Here is a 17875-nt window from a genome sequence, read left to right on the forward strand (position 1 = left end):
AAAATTTATGAGAGCACATACATTGGATACTTTCAAGGTCATTATCAATATTGTTGTCTTCCTAGTCAATTTCCAAATTTGCTTGATTCGTTATTTACTTGTAAGGTTCTCTTTATTTAATCAGTTGCTGAGTTGATATGTAGTTGTAGTGAGGGTATGATTTCTCTTTCATAGTCGCATTTGTTCTCTTATAATTCAATTTTGTTTTGTTTTCTTTCAAGACGCCAAACATGCAGCAATGGCCAGACCTGTACCTGTGATGACGGAACAACAGGACACTGTGACCACGCTGGACAATGCCACTGTCATCATAAGTATGAATAAGTACCAATAAATGCAAAAACTGTTCCTTTTCTCTTTGGAAAACAGTAAAAATTACTTACAGGGCATACATTGGATACTTTCAAGGTCATTATCAATATTATTGTCCTCCTAGGCTATTTCCAAATTTGCTTGATTACGTCTATGTTTATTTACTTATTAAGCTTTCTTTATTTAGTCTATGGCATTTTAGTTGAAGTGAAAGTATGACATCTCTTTCATAGTTGCAGCGCTTTCTCTGTTCCTCTTCATAATGATGTTTAGGGGGTCAGCTTCATGCAGCCTGCCCTATGGTTTGAGGATTTCCTCGTCGTTTATTGAAGACCTATGAGTGGCCTTAGGCTGACATTTTCATTCCGGTGGGGTTTTTGTCTCTTTGACATATACACCATACCTATTCTTGTTATTTTTATCTTTCTAGACGTCAGACATGCAGCAACGGCCAGACCTGTACATGTGATGACGGAACTACCGGACACTGTGACCATGCTGGACAATGCCATTGCCATCATAAGTATGAATTAATCGTAAAACTGACCCCCTTTCATACAGAACTTACTAAAAATTTCGTTTTCTTTATTTAACCATTATCATTTTAAAAGGGATATGTTTTCTTTACCTCTTTATTGGCTGTGTAAATCAAATACATTTAATTAAAGGATTTTAGAATGATGTTTACTTCAATGAAATACTTTACGCGTCAAATATAACGTAAGCCCTAACAATAATGCCATTGGCCATTGAATGATTACATCATACTCGTGGGCTCCTAATGCAGGTGGTGATTTCTTACCATATTCCAATTGTTTTGCATCCCTTTCTGAAAAAAAAAATGATTTCGCTAATTATAAGCGAAAATTACTTTATTTGCTTTAAGCACAATATTTTCTCAGTTCTTATTGTTCGTTAAGTGCAGCCAGTGTTTCTTGAATGAATTAAGTGATATATAACAAATGCCGGTATGGGGTTTCATATATTAATTCTTCTCACTGCACCGGACACTCCTTGTTTGCGATGAAACCATTATTTCTCTTTGAATAGAAACATTTCTGATTTTATTTAGTTGTCTCATACCATGTTTAAAAATCTGAGCTGTGTACGAGCTCGGTAATATAGATTGGTTGAGTCAGTAAAACCCATGTCTGTTTATTTGTTGTAAAGGGAAAACAAAGGGTGAAAACTTGCGTTAAAATTAATGATTTGTCTTCCTACTCTGTGCACGCGAATATGTAAATATACATATCGTTCAAAATGACATCACAACTTTTCATCATAATGTTATAACTGGTTGTCTTCGAAAGAAAATTGATGTTTGATGGTAGACTAGACGTCAAAGAGGACTATATTAATATTGTTATGAAAGGTTTGAGCCTAGTGTCGTTAATGTTGATTTCTGTATTGATGGTTTGGATGTTGACATCGATCAGAGACAAACATGTTCACTCATATATTGCCTTACTCTCCTAATGGAATCAATTAGCATATACTTATACAAACAAAACTTGAATGTTTATTACTTAAAAATGCCTTGATTTTTTTGTCAGACGACAGACCACAGAGTGTGGCGACGGAGATAAAACATGCAATTGTACCGACGGATCTACAGGACATTGTGACCACAACGGAGTATGTCATTGCCACCATAAGTAAGTAGAAGAAGGCCCAACAATATGATTAGAAGGTACTTCTCCTAACGATGACTATACCATAATTCAGTCTTACAACTAAACCCAAAACCTAGCATCAAAATGGTGTTGGGGCTTATCGGTATCATATGTTTTCAGAAGCTGTATGACCAGATAAACTGTCAAGTTAATTATAATTCTGCCTGTGACGCATACCAGATTGTATCACTCTTAACACTTGAACATTGTTAAATTTTAGTTTCAATGAATTATCTGAACACAACTAATTTTCCTCTTCGTACAAGTTTCAGCGGTGGATCCTTGGTATAGTCCCAATCCCGGAAACCTGGCCCCTTTGTGGGAAAATTCAGGCAAAAATTAGCACATAATAGCCTGAATCTTTCATTAATTCTGGATCCAACCCCCCTCCCTTTAAAAATGTCTGGATTGGTTGGCCCCTGTGTATGAGACTTTAAAGTTCAAAAACACACAAGAGAATACTAATTGCAATTTTTTCTATTTGATCATAAATGCAGAGGACATACTAGTTAAACAACACTTATTCATTAATGTTTGGTGTTTGAAAGTTATAAAAATATAGTGAATGTAATTATTATAGTGCTTCAATAGTAAAACTGAAATTTCCTTTAAAAATACATACATCTAAGTTCGGGGCAAAAATTAGAAAGCATGTCTTTCTTCCTCATAAACCAAAACTATTTTCCACACCTGATAAACTTTCAATATTTTTGATCATTTCTCAATTTCCTTTACAAATCACCATATTTCCCTTTTTGTAATAATATGAAGTATGTATAAAGCTTGACAGCGATATCACAAAATGCTAACCGTTAGAATACATTCACAGTAGAAATTATAATTGTCTTGACTGTTTAATTGGTCATAGGGTTTGTGTAATCAAATGATACTGATAAGCTTCAACATCATTTTGATATCACCAATAAATACAAAATCTGTTTCTTTCTATTAAGAAAACAGTGAAAATTTATGAGAGCAAATACATTGGATACTTTCAAGGTCATTATCAATATTGTTGTCTTCCTAGTCAATTTCCAAATTTGCTTGATTCGTTATTTACTTGTAAGATTCTCTTTATTTAATCAGTTGCTGAGTTGATATGTAGTTGTAGTGAGGGTATGATTTCTCTTTCATAGTCGCATTTGTTCTCATATAATTCAGTTTTGTTTTGTTTTCTTTCAAGACGCCAAACATGCAGCAATGGCCAGACCTGTACCTGTGATGACGGAACAACAGGACACTGTGACCACGCTGGACAATGCCACTGTCATCATAAGTATGAATAAGTACCAATAAATACAAAATCTGTTTTTTTTATTAAGAAAACAGTGAAAATTTATGAGAGCACATACATTGGATACTTTCAAGGTCATTATCAATATTGTTGTCTTCCTAGTCAATTTCCAAATTTGCTTGATTCGTTATTTACTTGTAAGGTTCTCTTTATTTAATCAGTTGCTGAGTTGATATGTAGTTGTAGTGAGGGTATGATTTCTCTTTCATAGTCGCATTTGTTCTCTTATAATTCAATTTTGTTTTGTTTTCTTTCAAGACGCCAAACATGCAGCAATGGCCAGACCTGTACCTGTGATGACGGAACAACAGGACACTGTGACCACGCTGGACAATGCCACTGTCATCATAAGTATGAATAAGTACCAATAAATGCAAAAACTGTTCCTTTTCTCTTTGGAAAACAGTAAAAATTACTTACAGGGCATACATTGGATACTTTCAAGGTCATTATCAATATTATTGTCCTCCTAGGCTATTTCCAAATTTGCTTGATTACGTCTATGTTTATTTACTTATTAAGCTTTCTTTATTTAGTCTATGGCATTTTAGTTGAAGTGAAAGTATGACATCTCTTTCATAGTTGCAGCGCTTTCTCTGTTCCTCTTCATAATGATGTTTAGGGGGTCAGCTTCATGCAGCCTGCCCTATGGTTTGAGGATTTCCTCGTCGTTTATTGAAGACCTATGAGTGGCCTTAGGCTGACATTTTCATTCCGGTGGGGTTTTTGTCTCTTTGACATATACACCATACCTATTCTTGTTATTTTTATCTTTCTAGACGTCAGACATGCAGCAACGGCCAGACCTGTACATGTGATGACGGAACTACCGGACACTGTGACCATGCTGGACAATGCCATTGCCATCATAAGTATGAATTAATCGTAAAACTGACCCCCTTTCATACAGAACTTACTAAAAATTTCGTTTTCTTTATTTAACCATTATCATTTTAAAAGGGATATGTTTTCTTTACCTCTTTATTGGCTGTGTAAATCAAATACATTTAATTAAAGGATTTTAGAATGATGTTTACTTCAATGAAATACTTTACGCGTCAAATATAACGTAAGCCCTAACAATAATGCCATTGGCCATTGAATGATTACATCATACTCGTGGGCTCCTAATGCAGGTGGTGATTTCTTACCATATTCCAATTGTTTTGCATCCCTTTCTGAAAAAAAAAAATGATTTCGCTAATTATAAGCGAAAATTACTTTATTTGCTTTAAGCACAATATTTTCTCAGTTCTTATTGTTCGTTAAGTGCAGCCAGTGTTTCTTGAATGAATTAAGTGATATATAACAAATGCCGGTATGGGGTTTCATATATTAATTCTTCTCACTGCACCGGACACTCCTTGTTTGCGATGAAACCATTATTTCTCTTTGAATAGAAACATTTCTGATTTTATTTAGTTGTCTCATACCATGTTTAAAAATCTGAGCTGTTTACGAGCTCGGTAATATAGATTGGTTGAGTCAGTAAAACCCATGTCTGTTTATTTGTTGTAAAGCGAAAACAAAGGGTGAAAACTTGCGTTAAAATTAATGATTTGTCTTCCTACTCTGTGCACGCGAATATGTAAATATACATATCGTTCAAAATGACATCACAACTTTTCATCATAATGTTATAACTGGTTGTCTTCGAAAGAAAATTGATGTTTGATGGTAGACTAGACGTCAAAGAGGACTATATTAATATTGTTATGAAAGGTTTGAGCCTAGTATCGTTAATGTTGATTTCTGTATTGATGGTTTGGATGTTGACATCGATCAGAGACAAACATGTTCACTCATATATTGCCTTACTCTCCTAATGGAATCAATTAGCATATACTTATACAAACAAAACTTGAATGTTTATTACTTAAAAATGCCTTGATTTTTTTGTCAGACGACAGACCACAGAGTGTGGCGACGGAGATAAAACATGCAATTGTACCGACGGATCTACAGGACATTGTGACCACAACGGAGTATGTCATTGCCACCATAAGTAAGTAGAAGAAGGCCCAACAATATGATTAGAAGGTACTTCTCCTAACGATGACTATACCATAATTCAGTCTTACAACTAAACCCAAAACCTAGCATCAAAATGGTGTTGGGGCTTATCGGTATCATATGTTTTCAGAAGCTGTATGACCAGATAAACTGTCAAGTTAATTATAATTCTGCCTGTGACGCATACCAGATTGTATCACTCTTAACACTTGAACATTGTTAAATTTTAGTTTCAATGAATTATCTGAACACAACTAATTTTCCTCTTCGTACAAGTTTCAGCGGTGGATCCTTGGTATAGTCCCAATCCCGGAAACCTGGCCCCTTTGTGGGAAAATTCAGGCAAAAATTAGCACATAATAGCCTGAATCTTTCATTAATTCTGGATCCAACCCCCCTCCCTTTAAAAATGTCTGGATTGGTTGGCCCCTGTGTATGAGACTTTAAAGTTCAAAAACACACAAGAGAATACTAATTGCAATTTTTTCTATTTGATCATAAATGCAGAGGACATACTAGTTAAACAACACTTATTCATTAATGTTTGGTGTTTGAAAGTTATAAAAATATAGTGAATGTAATTATTATAGTGCTTCAATAGTAAAACTGAAATTTCCTTTAAAAATACATACATCTAAGTTCGGGGCAAAAATTAGAAAGCATGTCTTTCTTCCTCATAAACCAAAACTATTTTCCACACCTGATAAACTTTCAATATTTTTGATCATTTCTCAATTTCCTTTACAAATCACCATATTTCCCTTTTTGTAATAATATGAAGTATGTATAAAGCTTGACAGCGATATCACAAAATGCTAACCGTTAGAATACATTCACAGTAGAAATTATAATTGTCTTGACTGTTTAATTGGTCATAGGGTTTGTGTAATCAAATGATACTGATAAGCTTCAACATCATTTTGATATCACCAATAAATACAAAATCTGTTTCTTTCTATTAAGAAAACAGTGAAAATTTATGAGAGCAAATACATTGGATACTTTCAAGGTCATTATCAATATTGTTGTCTTCCTAGTCAATTTCCAAATTTGCTTGATTCGTTATTTACTTGTAAGATTCTCTTTATTTAATCAGTTGCTGAGTTGATATGTAGTTGTAGTGAGGGTATGATTTCTCTTTCATAGTCGCATTTGTTCTCATATAATTCAGTTTTGTTTTGTTTTCTTTCAAGACGCCAAACATGCAGCAATGGCCAGACCTGTACCTGTGATGACGGAACAACAGGACACTGTGACCACGCTGGACAATGCCACTGTCATCATAAGTATGAATAAGTACCAATAAATACAAAATCTGTTTTTTTTATTAAGAAAACAGTGAAAATTTATGAGAGCACATACATTGGATACTTTCAAGGTCATTATCAATATTGTTGTCTTCCTAGTCAATTTCCAAATTTGCTTGATTCGTTATTTACTTGTAAGGTTCTCTTTATTTAATCAGTTGCTGAGTTGATATGTAGTTGTAGTGAGGGTATGATTTCTCTTTCATAGTCGCATTTGTTCTCTTATAATTCAATTTTGTTTTGTTTTCTTTCAAGACGCCAAACATGCAGCAATGGCCAGACCTGTACCTGTGATGACGGAACAACAGGACACTGTGACCACGCTGGACAATGCCACTGTCATCATAAGTATGAATAAGTACCAATAAATGCAAAAACTGTTCCTTTTCTCTTTGGAAAACAGTAAAAATTACTTACAGGGCATACATTGGATACTTTCAAGGTCATTATCAATATTATTGTCCTCCTAGGCTATTTCCAAATTTGCTTGATTACGTCTATGTTTATTTACTTATTAAGCTTTCTTTATTTAGTCTATGGCATTTTAGTTGAAGTGAAAGTATGACATCTCTTTCATAGTTGCAGCGCTTTCTCTGTTCCTCTTCATAATGATGTTTAGGGGGTCAGCTTCATGCAGCCTGCCCTATGGTTTGAGGATTTCCTCGTCGTTTATTGAAGACCTATGAGTGGCCTTAGGCTGACATTTTCATTCCGGTGGGGTTTTTGTCTCTTTGACATATACACCATACCTATTCTTGTTATTTTTATCTTTCTAGACGTCAGACATGCAGCAACGGCCAGACCTGTACATGTGATGACGGAACTACCGGACACTGTGACCATGCTGGACAATGCCATTGCCATCATAAGTATGAATTAATCGTAAAACTGACCCCCTTTCATACAGAACTTACTAAAAATTTCGTTTTCTTTATTTAACCATTATCATTTTAAAAGGGATATGTTTTCTTTACCTCTTTATTGGCTGTGTAAATCAAATACATTTAATTAAAGGATTTTAGAATGATGTTTACTTCAATGAAATACTTTACGCGTCAAATATAACGTAAGCCCTAACAATAATGCCATTGGCCATTGAATGATTACATCATACTCGTGGGCTCCTAATGCAGGTGGTGATTTCTTACCATATTCCAATTGTTTTGCATCCCTTTCTGAAAAAAAAATGATTTCGCTAATTATAAGCGAAAATTACTTTATTTGCTTTAAGCACAATATTTTCTCAGTTCTTATTGTTCGTTAAGTGCAGCCAGTGTTTCTTGAATGAATTAAGTGATATATAACAAATGCCGGTATGGGGTTTCATATATTAATTCTTCTCACTGCACCGGACACTCCTTGTTTGCGATGAAACCATTATTTCTCTTTGAATAGAAACATTTCTGATTTTATTTAGTTGTCTCATACCATGTTTAAAAATCTGAGCTGTTTACGAGCTCGGTAATATAGATTGGTTGAGTCAGTAAAACCCATGTCTGTTTATTTGTTGTAAAGCGAAAACAAAGGGTGAAAACTTGCGTTAAAATTAATGATTTGTCTTCCTACTCTGTGCACGCGAATATGTAAATATACATATCGTTCAAAATGACATCACAACTTTTCATCATAATGTTATAACTGGTTGTCTTCGAAAGAAAATTGATGTTTGATGGTAGACTAGACGTCAAAGAGGACTATATTAATATTGTTATGAAAGGTTTGAGCCTAGTGTCGTTAATGTTGATTTCTGTATTGATGGTTTGGATGTTGACATCGATCAGAGACAAACATGTTCACTCATATATTGCCTTACTCTCCTAATGGAATCAATTAGCATATACTTATACAAACAAAACTTGAATGTTTATTACTTAAAAATGCCTTGATTTTTTTGTCAGACGACAGACCACAGAGTGTGGCGACGGAGATAAAACATGCAATTGTACCGACGGATCTACAGGACATTGTGACCACAACGGAGTATGTCATTGCCACCATAAGTAAGTAGAAGAAGGCCCAACAATATGATTAGAAGGTACTTCTCCTAACGATGACTATACCATAATTCAGTCTTACAACTAAACCCAAAACCTAGCATCAAAATGGTGTTGGGGCTTATCGGTATCATATGTTTTCAGAAGCTGTATGACCAGATAAACTGTCAAGTTAATTATAATTCTGCCTGTGACGCATACCAGATTGTATCACTCTTAACACTTGAACATTGTTAAATTTTAGTTTCATTGAATTATCTGAACACAATTAATTTTCCTCTTCGTACAAGTTTCAGCGGTGGATCCTTGGTATAGTCCCAATCCCGGAAACCTGGCCCCTTTGTGGGAAAATTCAGGCAAAAATTAGCACATAATAGCCTGAATCTTTCATTAATTCTGGATCCAACCCCCTCCCTTTAAAAATGTCTGGATTGGTTGGCCCCTGTGTATGAGACTTTAAAGTTCAAAAACACACAAGAGAATACTAATTGCAATTTTTTCTATTTGATCATAAATGCAGAGGACATACTAGATAAACAACACTTATTCATTAATGTTTGGTGTTTGAAAGTTATAAAAATATAGTGAATGTAATTATTATAGTGCTTCAATAGTAAAACTGAAATTTCCTTTAAAAATACATACATCTAAGTTCGGGGCAAAAATTAGAAAGCATGTCTTTCTTCCTCATAAACCAAAACTATTTTCCACACCTGATAAACTTTCAATATTTTTGATCATTTCTCAATTTCCTTTACAAATCACCATATTTCCCTTTTTGTAATAATATGAAGTATGTATAAAGCTTGACAGCGATATCACAAAATGCTAACCGTTAGAATACATTCACAGTAGAAATTATAATTGTCTTGACTGTTTAATTGGTCATAGGGTTTGTGTAATCAAATGATACTGATAAGCTTCAACATCATTTTGATATCACCAATAAATACAAAATCTGTTTCTTTCTATTAAGAAAACAGTGAAAATTTATGAGAGCAAATACATTGGATACTTTCAAGGTCATTATCAATATTGTTGTCTTCCTAGTCAATTTCCAAATTTGCTTGATTCGTTATTTACTTGTAAGATTCTCTTTATTTAATCAGTTGCTGAGTTGATATGTAGTTGTAGTGAGGGTATGATTTCTCTTTCATAGTCGCATTTGTTCTCATATAATTCAGTTTTGTTTTGTTTTCTTTCAAGACGCCAAACATGCAGCAATGGCCAGACCTGTACCTGTGATGACGGAACAACAGGACACTGTGACCACGCTGGACAATGCCACTGTCATCATAAGTATGAATAAGTACCAATAAATACAAAATCTGTTTTTTTTATTAAGAAAACAGTGAAAATTTATGAGAGCACATACATTGGATACTTTCAAGGTCATTATCAATATTGTTGTCTTCCTAGTCAATTTCCAAATTTGCTTGATTCGTTATTTACTTGTAAGGTTCTCTTTATTTAATCAGTTGCTGAGTTGATATGTAGTTGTAGTGAGGGTATGATTTCTCTTTCATAGTCGCATTTGTTCTCTTATAATTCAATTTTGTTTTGTTTTCTTTCAAGACGCCAAACATGCAGCAATGGCCAGACCTGTACCTGTGATGACGGAACAACAGGACACTGTGACCACGCTGGACAATGCCACTGTCATCATAAGTATGAATAAGTACCAATAAATGCAAAAACTGTTCCTTTTCTCTTTGGAAAACAGTAAAAATTACTTACAGGGCATACATTGGATACTTTCAAGGTCATTATCAATATTATTGTCCTCCTAGGCTATTTCCAAATTTGCTTGATTACGTCTATGTTTATTTACTTATTAAGCTTTCTTTATTTAGTCTATGGCATTTTAGTTGAAGTGAAAGTATGACATCTCTTTCATAGTTGCAGCGCTTTCTCTGTTCCTCTTCATAATGATGTTTAGGGGGTCAGCTTCATGCAGCCTGCCCTATGGTTTGAGGATTTCCTCGTCGTTTATTGAAGACCTATGAGTGGCCTTAGGCTGACATTTTCATTCCGGTGGGGTTTTTGTCTCTTTGACATATACACCATACCTATTCTTGTTATTTTTATCTTTCTAGACGTCAGACATGCAGCAACGGCCAGACCTGTACATGTGATGACGGAACTACCGGACACTGTGACCATGCTGGACAATGCCATTGCCATCATAAGTATGAATTAATCGTAAAACTGACCCCCTTTCATACAGAACTTACTAAAAATTTCGTTTTCTTTATTTAACCATTATCATTTTAAAAGGGATATGTTTTCTTTACCTCTTTATTGGCTGTGTAAATCAAATACATTTAATTAAAGGATTTTAGAATGATGTTTACTTCAATGAAATACTTTACGCGTCAAATATAACGTAAGCCCTAACAATAATGCCATTGGCCATTGAATGATTACATCATACTCGTGGGCTCCTAATGCAGGTGGTGATTTCTTACCATATTCCAATTGTTTTGCATCCCTTTCTGAAAAAAAAATGATTTCGCTAATTATAAGCGAAAATTACTTTATTTGCTTTAAGCACAATATTTTCTCAGTTCTTATTGTTCGTTAAGTGCAGCCAGTGTTTCTTGAATGAATTAAGTGATATATAACAAATGCCGGTATGGGGTTTCATATATTAATTCTTCTCACTGCACCGGACACTCCTTGTTTGCGATGAAACCATTATTTCTCTTTGAATAGAAACATTTCTGATTTTATTTAGTTGTCTCATACCATGTTTAAAAATCTGAGCTGTTTACGAGCTCGGTAATATAGATTGGTTGAGTCAGTAAAACCCATGTCTGTTTATTTGTTGTAAAGCGAAAACAAAGGGTGAAAACTTGCGTTAAAATTAATGATTTGTCTTCCTACTCTGTGCACGCGAATATGTAAATATACATATCGTTCAAAATGACATCACAACTTTTCATCATAATGTTATAACTGGTTGTCTTCGAAAGAAAATTGATGTTTGATGGTAGACTAGACGTCAAAGAGGACTATATTAATATTGTTATGAAAGGTTTGAGCCTAGTGTCGTTAATGTTGATTTCTGTATTGATGGTTTGGATGTTGACATCGATCAGAGACAAACATGTTCACTCATATATTGCCTTACTCTCCTAATGGAATCAATTAGCATATACTTATACAAACAAAACTTGAATGTTTATTACTTAAAAATGCCTTGATTTTTTTGTCAGACGACAGACCACAGAGTGTGGCGACGGAGATAAAACATGCAATTGTACCGACGGATCTACAGGACATTGTGACCACAACGGAGTATGTCATTGCCACCATAAGTAAGTAGAAGAAGGCCCAACAATATGATTAGAAGGTACTTCTCCTAACGATGACTATACCATAATTCAGTCTTACAACTAAACCCAAAACCTAGCATCAAAATGGTGTTGGGGCTTATCGGTATCATATGTTTTCAGAAGCTGTATGACCAGATAAACTGTCAAGTTAATTATAATTCTGCCTGTGACGCATACCAGATTGTATCACTCTTAACACTTGAACATTGTTAAATTTTAGTTTCATTGAATTATCTGAACACAATTAATTTTCCTCTTCGTACAAGTTTCAGCGGTGGATCCTTGGTATAGTCCCAATCCCGGAAACCTGGCCCCTTTGTGGGAAAATTCAGGCAAAAATTAGCACATAATAGCCTGAATCTTTCATTAATTCTGGATCCAACCCCCTCCCTTTAAAAATGTCTGGATTGGTTGGCCCCTGTGTATGAGACTTTAAAGTTCAAAAACACACAAGAGAATACTAATTGCAATTTTTTCTATTTGATCATAAATGCAGAGGACATACTAGATAAACAACACTTATTCATTAATGTTTGGTGTTTGAAAGTTATAAAAATATAGTGAATGTAATTATTATAGTGCTTCAATAGTAAAACTGAAATTTCCTTTAAAAATACATACATCTAAGTTCGGGGCAAAAATTAGAAAGCATGTCTTTCTTCCTCATAAACCAAAACTATTTTCCACACCTGATAAACTTTCAATATTTTTGATCATTTCTCAATTTCCTTTACAAATCACCATATTTCCCTTTTTGTAATAATATGAAGTATGTATAAAGCTTGACAGCGATATCACAAAATGCTAACCGTTAGAATACATTCACAGTAGAAATTATAATTGTCTTGACTGTTTAATTGGTCATAGGGTTTGTGTAATCAAATGATACTGATAAGCTTCAACATCATTTTGATATCACCAATAAATACAAAATCTGTTTCTTTCTATTAAGAAAACAGTGAAAATTTATGAGAGCAAATACATTGGATACTTTCAAGGTCATTATCAATATTGTTGTCTTCCTAGTCAATTTCCAAATTTGCTTGATTCGTTATTTACTTGTAAGATTCTCTTTATTTAATCAGTTGCTGAGTTGATATGTAGTTGTAGTGAGGGTATGATTTCTCTTTCATAGTCGCATTTGTTCTCATATAATTCAGTTTTGTTTTGTTTTCTTTCAAGACGCCAAACATGCAGCAATGGCCAGACCTGTACCTGTGATGACGGAACAACAGGACACTGTGACCACGCTGGACAATGCCACTGTCATCATAAGTATGAATAAGTACCAATAAATACAAAATCTGTTTTTTTTATTAAGAAAACAGTGAAAATTTATGAGAGCACATACATTGGATACTTTCAAGGTCATTATCAATATTGTTGTCTTCCTAGTCAATTTCCAAATTTGCTTGATTCGTTATTTACTTGTAAGGTTCTCTTTATTTAATCAGTTGCTGAGTTGATATGTAGTTGTAGTGAGGGTATGATTTCTCTTTCATAGTCGCATTTGTTCTCTTATAATTCAATTTTGTTTTGTTTTCTTTCAAGACGCCAAACATGCAGCAATGGCCAGACCTGTACCTGTGATGACGGAACAACAGGACACTGTGACCACGCTGGACAATGCCACTGTCATCATAAGTATGAATAAGTACCAATAAATGCAAAAACTGTTCCTTTTCTCTTTGGAAAACAGTAAAAATTACTTACAGGGCATACATTGGATACTTTCAAGGTCATTATCAATATTATTGTCCTCCTAGGCTATTTCCAAATTTGCTTGATTACGTCTATGTTTATTTACTTATTAAGCTTTCTTTATTTAGTCTATGGCATTTTAGTTGAAGTGAAAGTATGACATCTCTTTCATAGTTGCAGCGCTTTCTCTGTTCCTCTTCATAATGATGTTTAGGGGGTCAGCTTCATGCAGCCTGCCCTATGGTTTGAGGATTTCCTCGTCGTTTATTGAAGACCTATGAGTGGCCTTAGGCTGACATTTTCATTCCGGTGGGGTTTTTGTCTCTTTGACATATACACCATACCTATTCTTGTTATTTTTATCTTTCTAGACGTCAGACATGCAGCAACGGCCAGACCTGTACATGTGATGACGGAACTACCGGACACTGTGACCATGCTGGACAATGCCATTGCCATCATAAGTATGAATTAATCGTAAAACTGACCCCCTTTCATACAGAACTTACTAAAAATTTCGTTTTCTTTATTTAACCATTATCATTTTAAAAGGGATATGTTTTCTTTACCTCTTTATTGGCTGTGTAAATCAAATACATTTAATTAAAGGATTTTAGAATGATGTTTACTTCAATGAAATACTTTACGCGTCAAATATAACGTAAGCCCTAACAATAATGCCATTGGCCATTGAATGATTACATCATACTCGTGGGCTCCTAATGCAGGTGGTGATTTCTTACCATATTCCAATTGTTTTGCATCCCTTTCTGAAAAAAAAAATGATTTCGCTAATTATAAGCGAAAATTACTTTATTTGCTTTAAGCACAATATTTTCTCAGTTCTTATTGTTCGTTAAGTGCAGCCAGTGTTTCTTGAATGAATTAAGTGATATATAACAAATGCCGGTATGGGGTTTCATATATTAATTCTTCTCACTGCACCGGACACTCCTTGTTTGCGATGAAACCATTATTTCTCTTTGAATAGAAACATTTCTGATTTTATTTAGTTGTCTCATACCATGTTTAAAAATCTGAGCTGTTTACGAGCTCGGTAATATAGATTGGTTGAGTCAGTAAAACCCATGTCTGTTTATTTGTTGTAAAGCGAAAACAAAGGGTGAAAACTTGCGTTAAAATTAATGATTTGTCTTCCTACTCTGTGCACGCGAATATATAAATATACATATCGTTCAAAATGACATCACAACTTTTCATCATAATGTTATAACTGGTTGTCTTCGAAAGAAAATTGATGTTTGATGGTAGACTAGACGTCAAAGAGGACTATATTAATATTGTTATGAAAGGTTTGAGCCTAGTGTCGTTAATGTTGATTTCTGTATTGATGGTTTGGATGTTGACATCGATCAGAGACAAACATGTTCACTCATATATTGCCTTACTCTCCTAATGGAATCAATTAGCATATACTTATACAAACAAAACTTGAATGTTTATTACTTAAAAATGCCTTGATTTTTTTGTCAGACGACAGACCACAGAGTGTGGCGACGGAGATAAAACATGCAATTGTACCGACGGATCTACAGGACATTGTGACCACAACGGAGTATGTCATTGCCACCATAAGTAAGTAGAAGAAGGCCCAACAATATGATTAGAAGGTACTTCTCCTAACGATGACTATACCATAATTCAGTCTTACAACTAAACCCAAAACCTAGCATCAAAATGGTGTTGGGGCTTATCGGTATCATATGTTTTCAGAAGCTGTATGACCAGATAAACTGTCAAGTTAATTATAATTCTGCCTGTGACGCATACCAGATTGTATCATTCTTAACACTTGAACATTGTTAAATTTTAGTTTCATTGAATTATCTGAACACAACTAATTTTCCTCTTCGTACAAGTTTCAGCGGTGGATCCTTGGTATAGTCCCAATCCCGGAAACCTGGCCCCTTTGTGGGAAAATTCAGGCAAAAATTAGCACATAATAGCCTGAATCTTTCATTAATTCTGGATCCAACCCCCCTCCCTTTAAAAATGTCTGGATTGGTTGGCCCCTGTGTATGAGACTTTAAAGTTCAAAAACACACAAGAGAATACTAATTGCAATTTTTTCTATTTGATCATAAATGCAGAGGACATACTAGTTAAACAACACTTATTCATTAATGTTTGGTGTTTGAAAGTTATAAAAATATAGTGAATGTAATTATTATAGTGCTTCAATAGTAAAACTGAAATTTCCTTTAAAAATACATACATCTAAGTTCGGGGCAAAAATTAGAAAGCATGTCTTTCTTCCTCATAAACCAAAACTATTTTCCACACCTGATAAACTTTCAATATTTTTGATCATTTCTCAATTTCCTTTACAAATCACCATATTTCCCTTTTTGTAATAATATGAAGTATGTATAAAGCTTGACAGCGATATCACAAAATGCTAACCGTTAGAATACATTCACAGTAGAAATTATAATTGTCTTGACTGTTTAATTGGTCATAGGGTTTGTGTAATCAAATGATACTGATAAGCTTCAACATCATTTTGATATCACCAATAAATACAAAATCTGTTTCTTTCTATTAAGAAAAGAGTGAAAATTTATGAGAGCAAATACATTGGATACTTTCAAGGTCATTATCAATATTGTTGTCTTCCTAGTCAATTTCCAAATTTGCTTGATTCGTTATTTACTTGTAAGATTCTCTTTATTTAATCAGTTGCTGAGTTGATATGTAGTTGTAGTGAGGGTATGATTTCTCTTTCATAGTCGCATTTGTTCTCATATAATTCAGTTTTGTTTTGTTTTCTTTCAAGACGCCAAACATGCAGCAATGGCCAGACCTGTACCTGTGATGACGGAACAACAGGACACTGTGACCACGCTGGACAATGCCACTGTCATCATAAGTATGAATAAGTACCAATAAATACAAAATCTGTTTTTTTTTATTAAGAAAACAGTGAAAATTTATGAGAGCACATACATTGGATACTTTCAAGGTCATTATCAATATTGTTGTCTTCCTAGTCAATTTCCAAATTTGCTTGATTCGTTATTTACTTGTAAGGTTCTCTTTATTTAATCAGTTGCTGAGTTGATATGTAGTTGTAGTGAGGGTATGATTTCTCTTTCATAGTCGCATTTGTTCTCTTATAATTCAATTTTGTTTTGTTTTCTTTCAAGACGCCAAACATGCAGCAATGGCCAGACCTGTACCTGTGATGACGGAACAACAGGACACTGTGACCACGCTGGACAATGCCACTGTCATCATAAGTATGAATAAGTACCAATAAATGCAAAAACTGTTCCTTTTCTCTTTGGAAAACAGTAAAAATTACTTACAGGGCATACATTGGATACTTTCAAGGTCATTATCAATATTATTGTCCTCCTAGGCTATTTCCAAATTTGCTTGATTACGTCTATGTTTATTTACTTATTAAGCTTTCTTTATTTAGTCTATGGCATTTTAGTTGAAGTGAAAGTATGACATCTCTTTCATAGTTGCAGCGCTTTCTCTGTTCCTCTTCATAATGATGTTTAGGGGGTCAGCTTCATGCAGCCTGCCCTATGGTTTGAGGATTTCCTCGTCGTTTATTGAAGACCTATGAGTGGCCTTAGGCTGACATTTTCATTCCGGTGGGGTTTTTGTCTCTTTGACATATACACCATACCTATTCTTGTTATTTTATCTTTCTAGACGTCAGACATGCAGCAACGGCCAGACCTGTACATGTGATGACGGAACTACCGGACACTGTGACCATGCTGGACAATGCCATTGCCATCATTAGTGAGTCAATAACTTACAATGTTGTAGATTAAACATTGTAACTTGCTTTATTTTTGTGGTGTTACCACTTCTTGTCTTAGTTTCATAAAAAAATTCTCAACTTGAAAATTTCCTGTTTTTCTCAAATCTTCAGTTTCAAGTGATCTGATTGGTCGAAATTTAAGTTGAGGAAGGATTTGAGGAAAATCTTAATTTTGAAATTGCTTCATGAAACCGCACTCAGGTATAAACTTTAACAATTTTCTTTTCTGCAACCAATTAAAATGTATAGAATCAGCTTTATTTTTTTACATGTTTCATTTAGCAGTTTATTCACACTTATAATATTCTTAGTTATATATTATAGCAACCAAGTAATTGCATCACTTTTGTTTATAGGAACAAAATTGGATAAACAAGTTTTCAGATTTGGTCTCTTATTAATTTGCTTTTGTCTATTAACCATCCAGTTAAGAAGTTTATT

General features: G+C 34.2%; 1 protein-coding gene and 2 long non-coding RNA genes across 3 annotated transcripts; all 3 read left to right on the plus strand.

Annotated features, from left to right (window-relative positions):
* The first annotated feature begins 151 nt into the window (after positions 1-151).
* Positions 152-835, plus strand: LOC148609287 (uncharacterized). The gene is made up of 2 exons (XR_015914491.1): positions 152-314; positions 743-835. It is a non-coding gene; the product is annotated as an uncharacterized LOC148609287 (long non-coding RNA).
* Positions 836-3467: 2632 nt separating this feature from the next.
* LOC148609288 (uncharacterized) lies at positions 3468-4151 on the plus strand. The gene is made up of 2 exons (XR_015914492.1): positions 3468-3630; positions 4059-4151. It is a non-coding gene; the product is annotated as an uncharacterized LOC148609288 (long non-coding RNA).
* Positions 4152-5159: 1008 nt separating this feature from the next.
* On the plus strand, positions 5160-17413 carry LOC148609289 (uncharacterized; the record flags this gene model as incomplete). The annotated part of the gene is made up of 16 exons (XM_088541282.1): positions 5160-5284; positions 6486-6578; positions 6855-6947; positions 7376-7468; positions 8498-8599; positions 9800-9892; positions 10169-10261; positions 10690-10782; positions 11812-11913; positions 13114-13206; positions 13483-13575; positions 14004-14096; positions 15127-15228; positions 16430-16522; positions 16800-16892; positions 17320-17413. Coding segments are annotated over 16 exons (1548 nt in total), but the record flags the coding sequence as incomplete, so codon positions are not given.
* Positions 17414-17875: the final 462 nt, after the last annotated feature.

The sequence above is a fragment of the Perna viridis genome, chromosome 8 (genome assembly GCF_037379345.1).
Source record: "Perna viridis isolate PV_CMFRI_1.1 ecotype Kerala chromosome 8, ASM3737934v1, whole genome shotgun sequence".
NCBI lineage: Eukaryota > Metazoa > Mollusca > Bivalvia > Mytilida > Mytilidae > Perna > Perna viridis.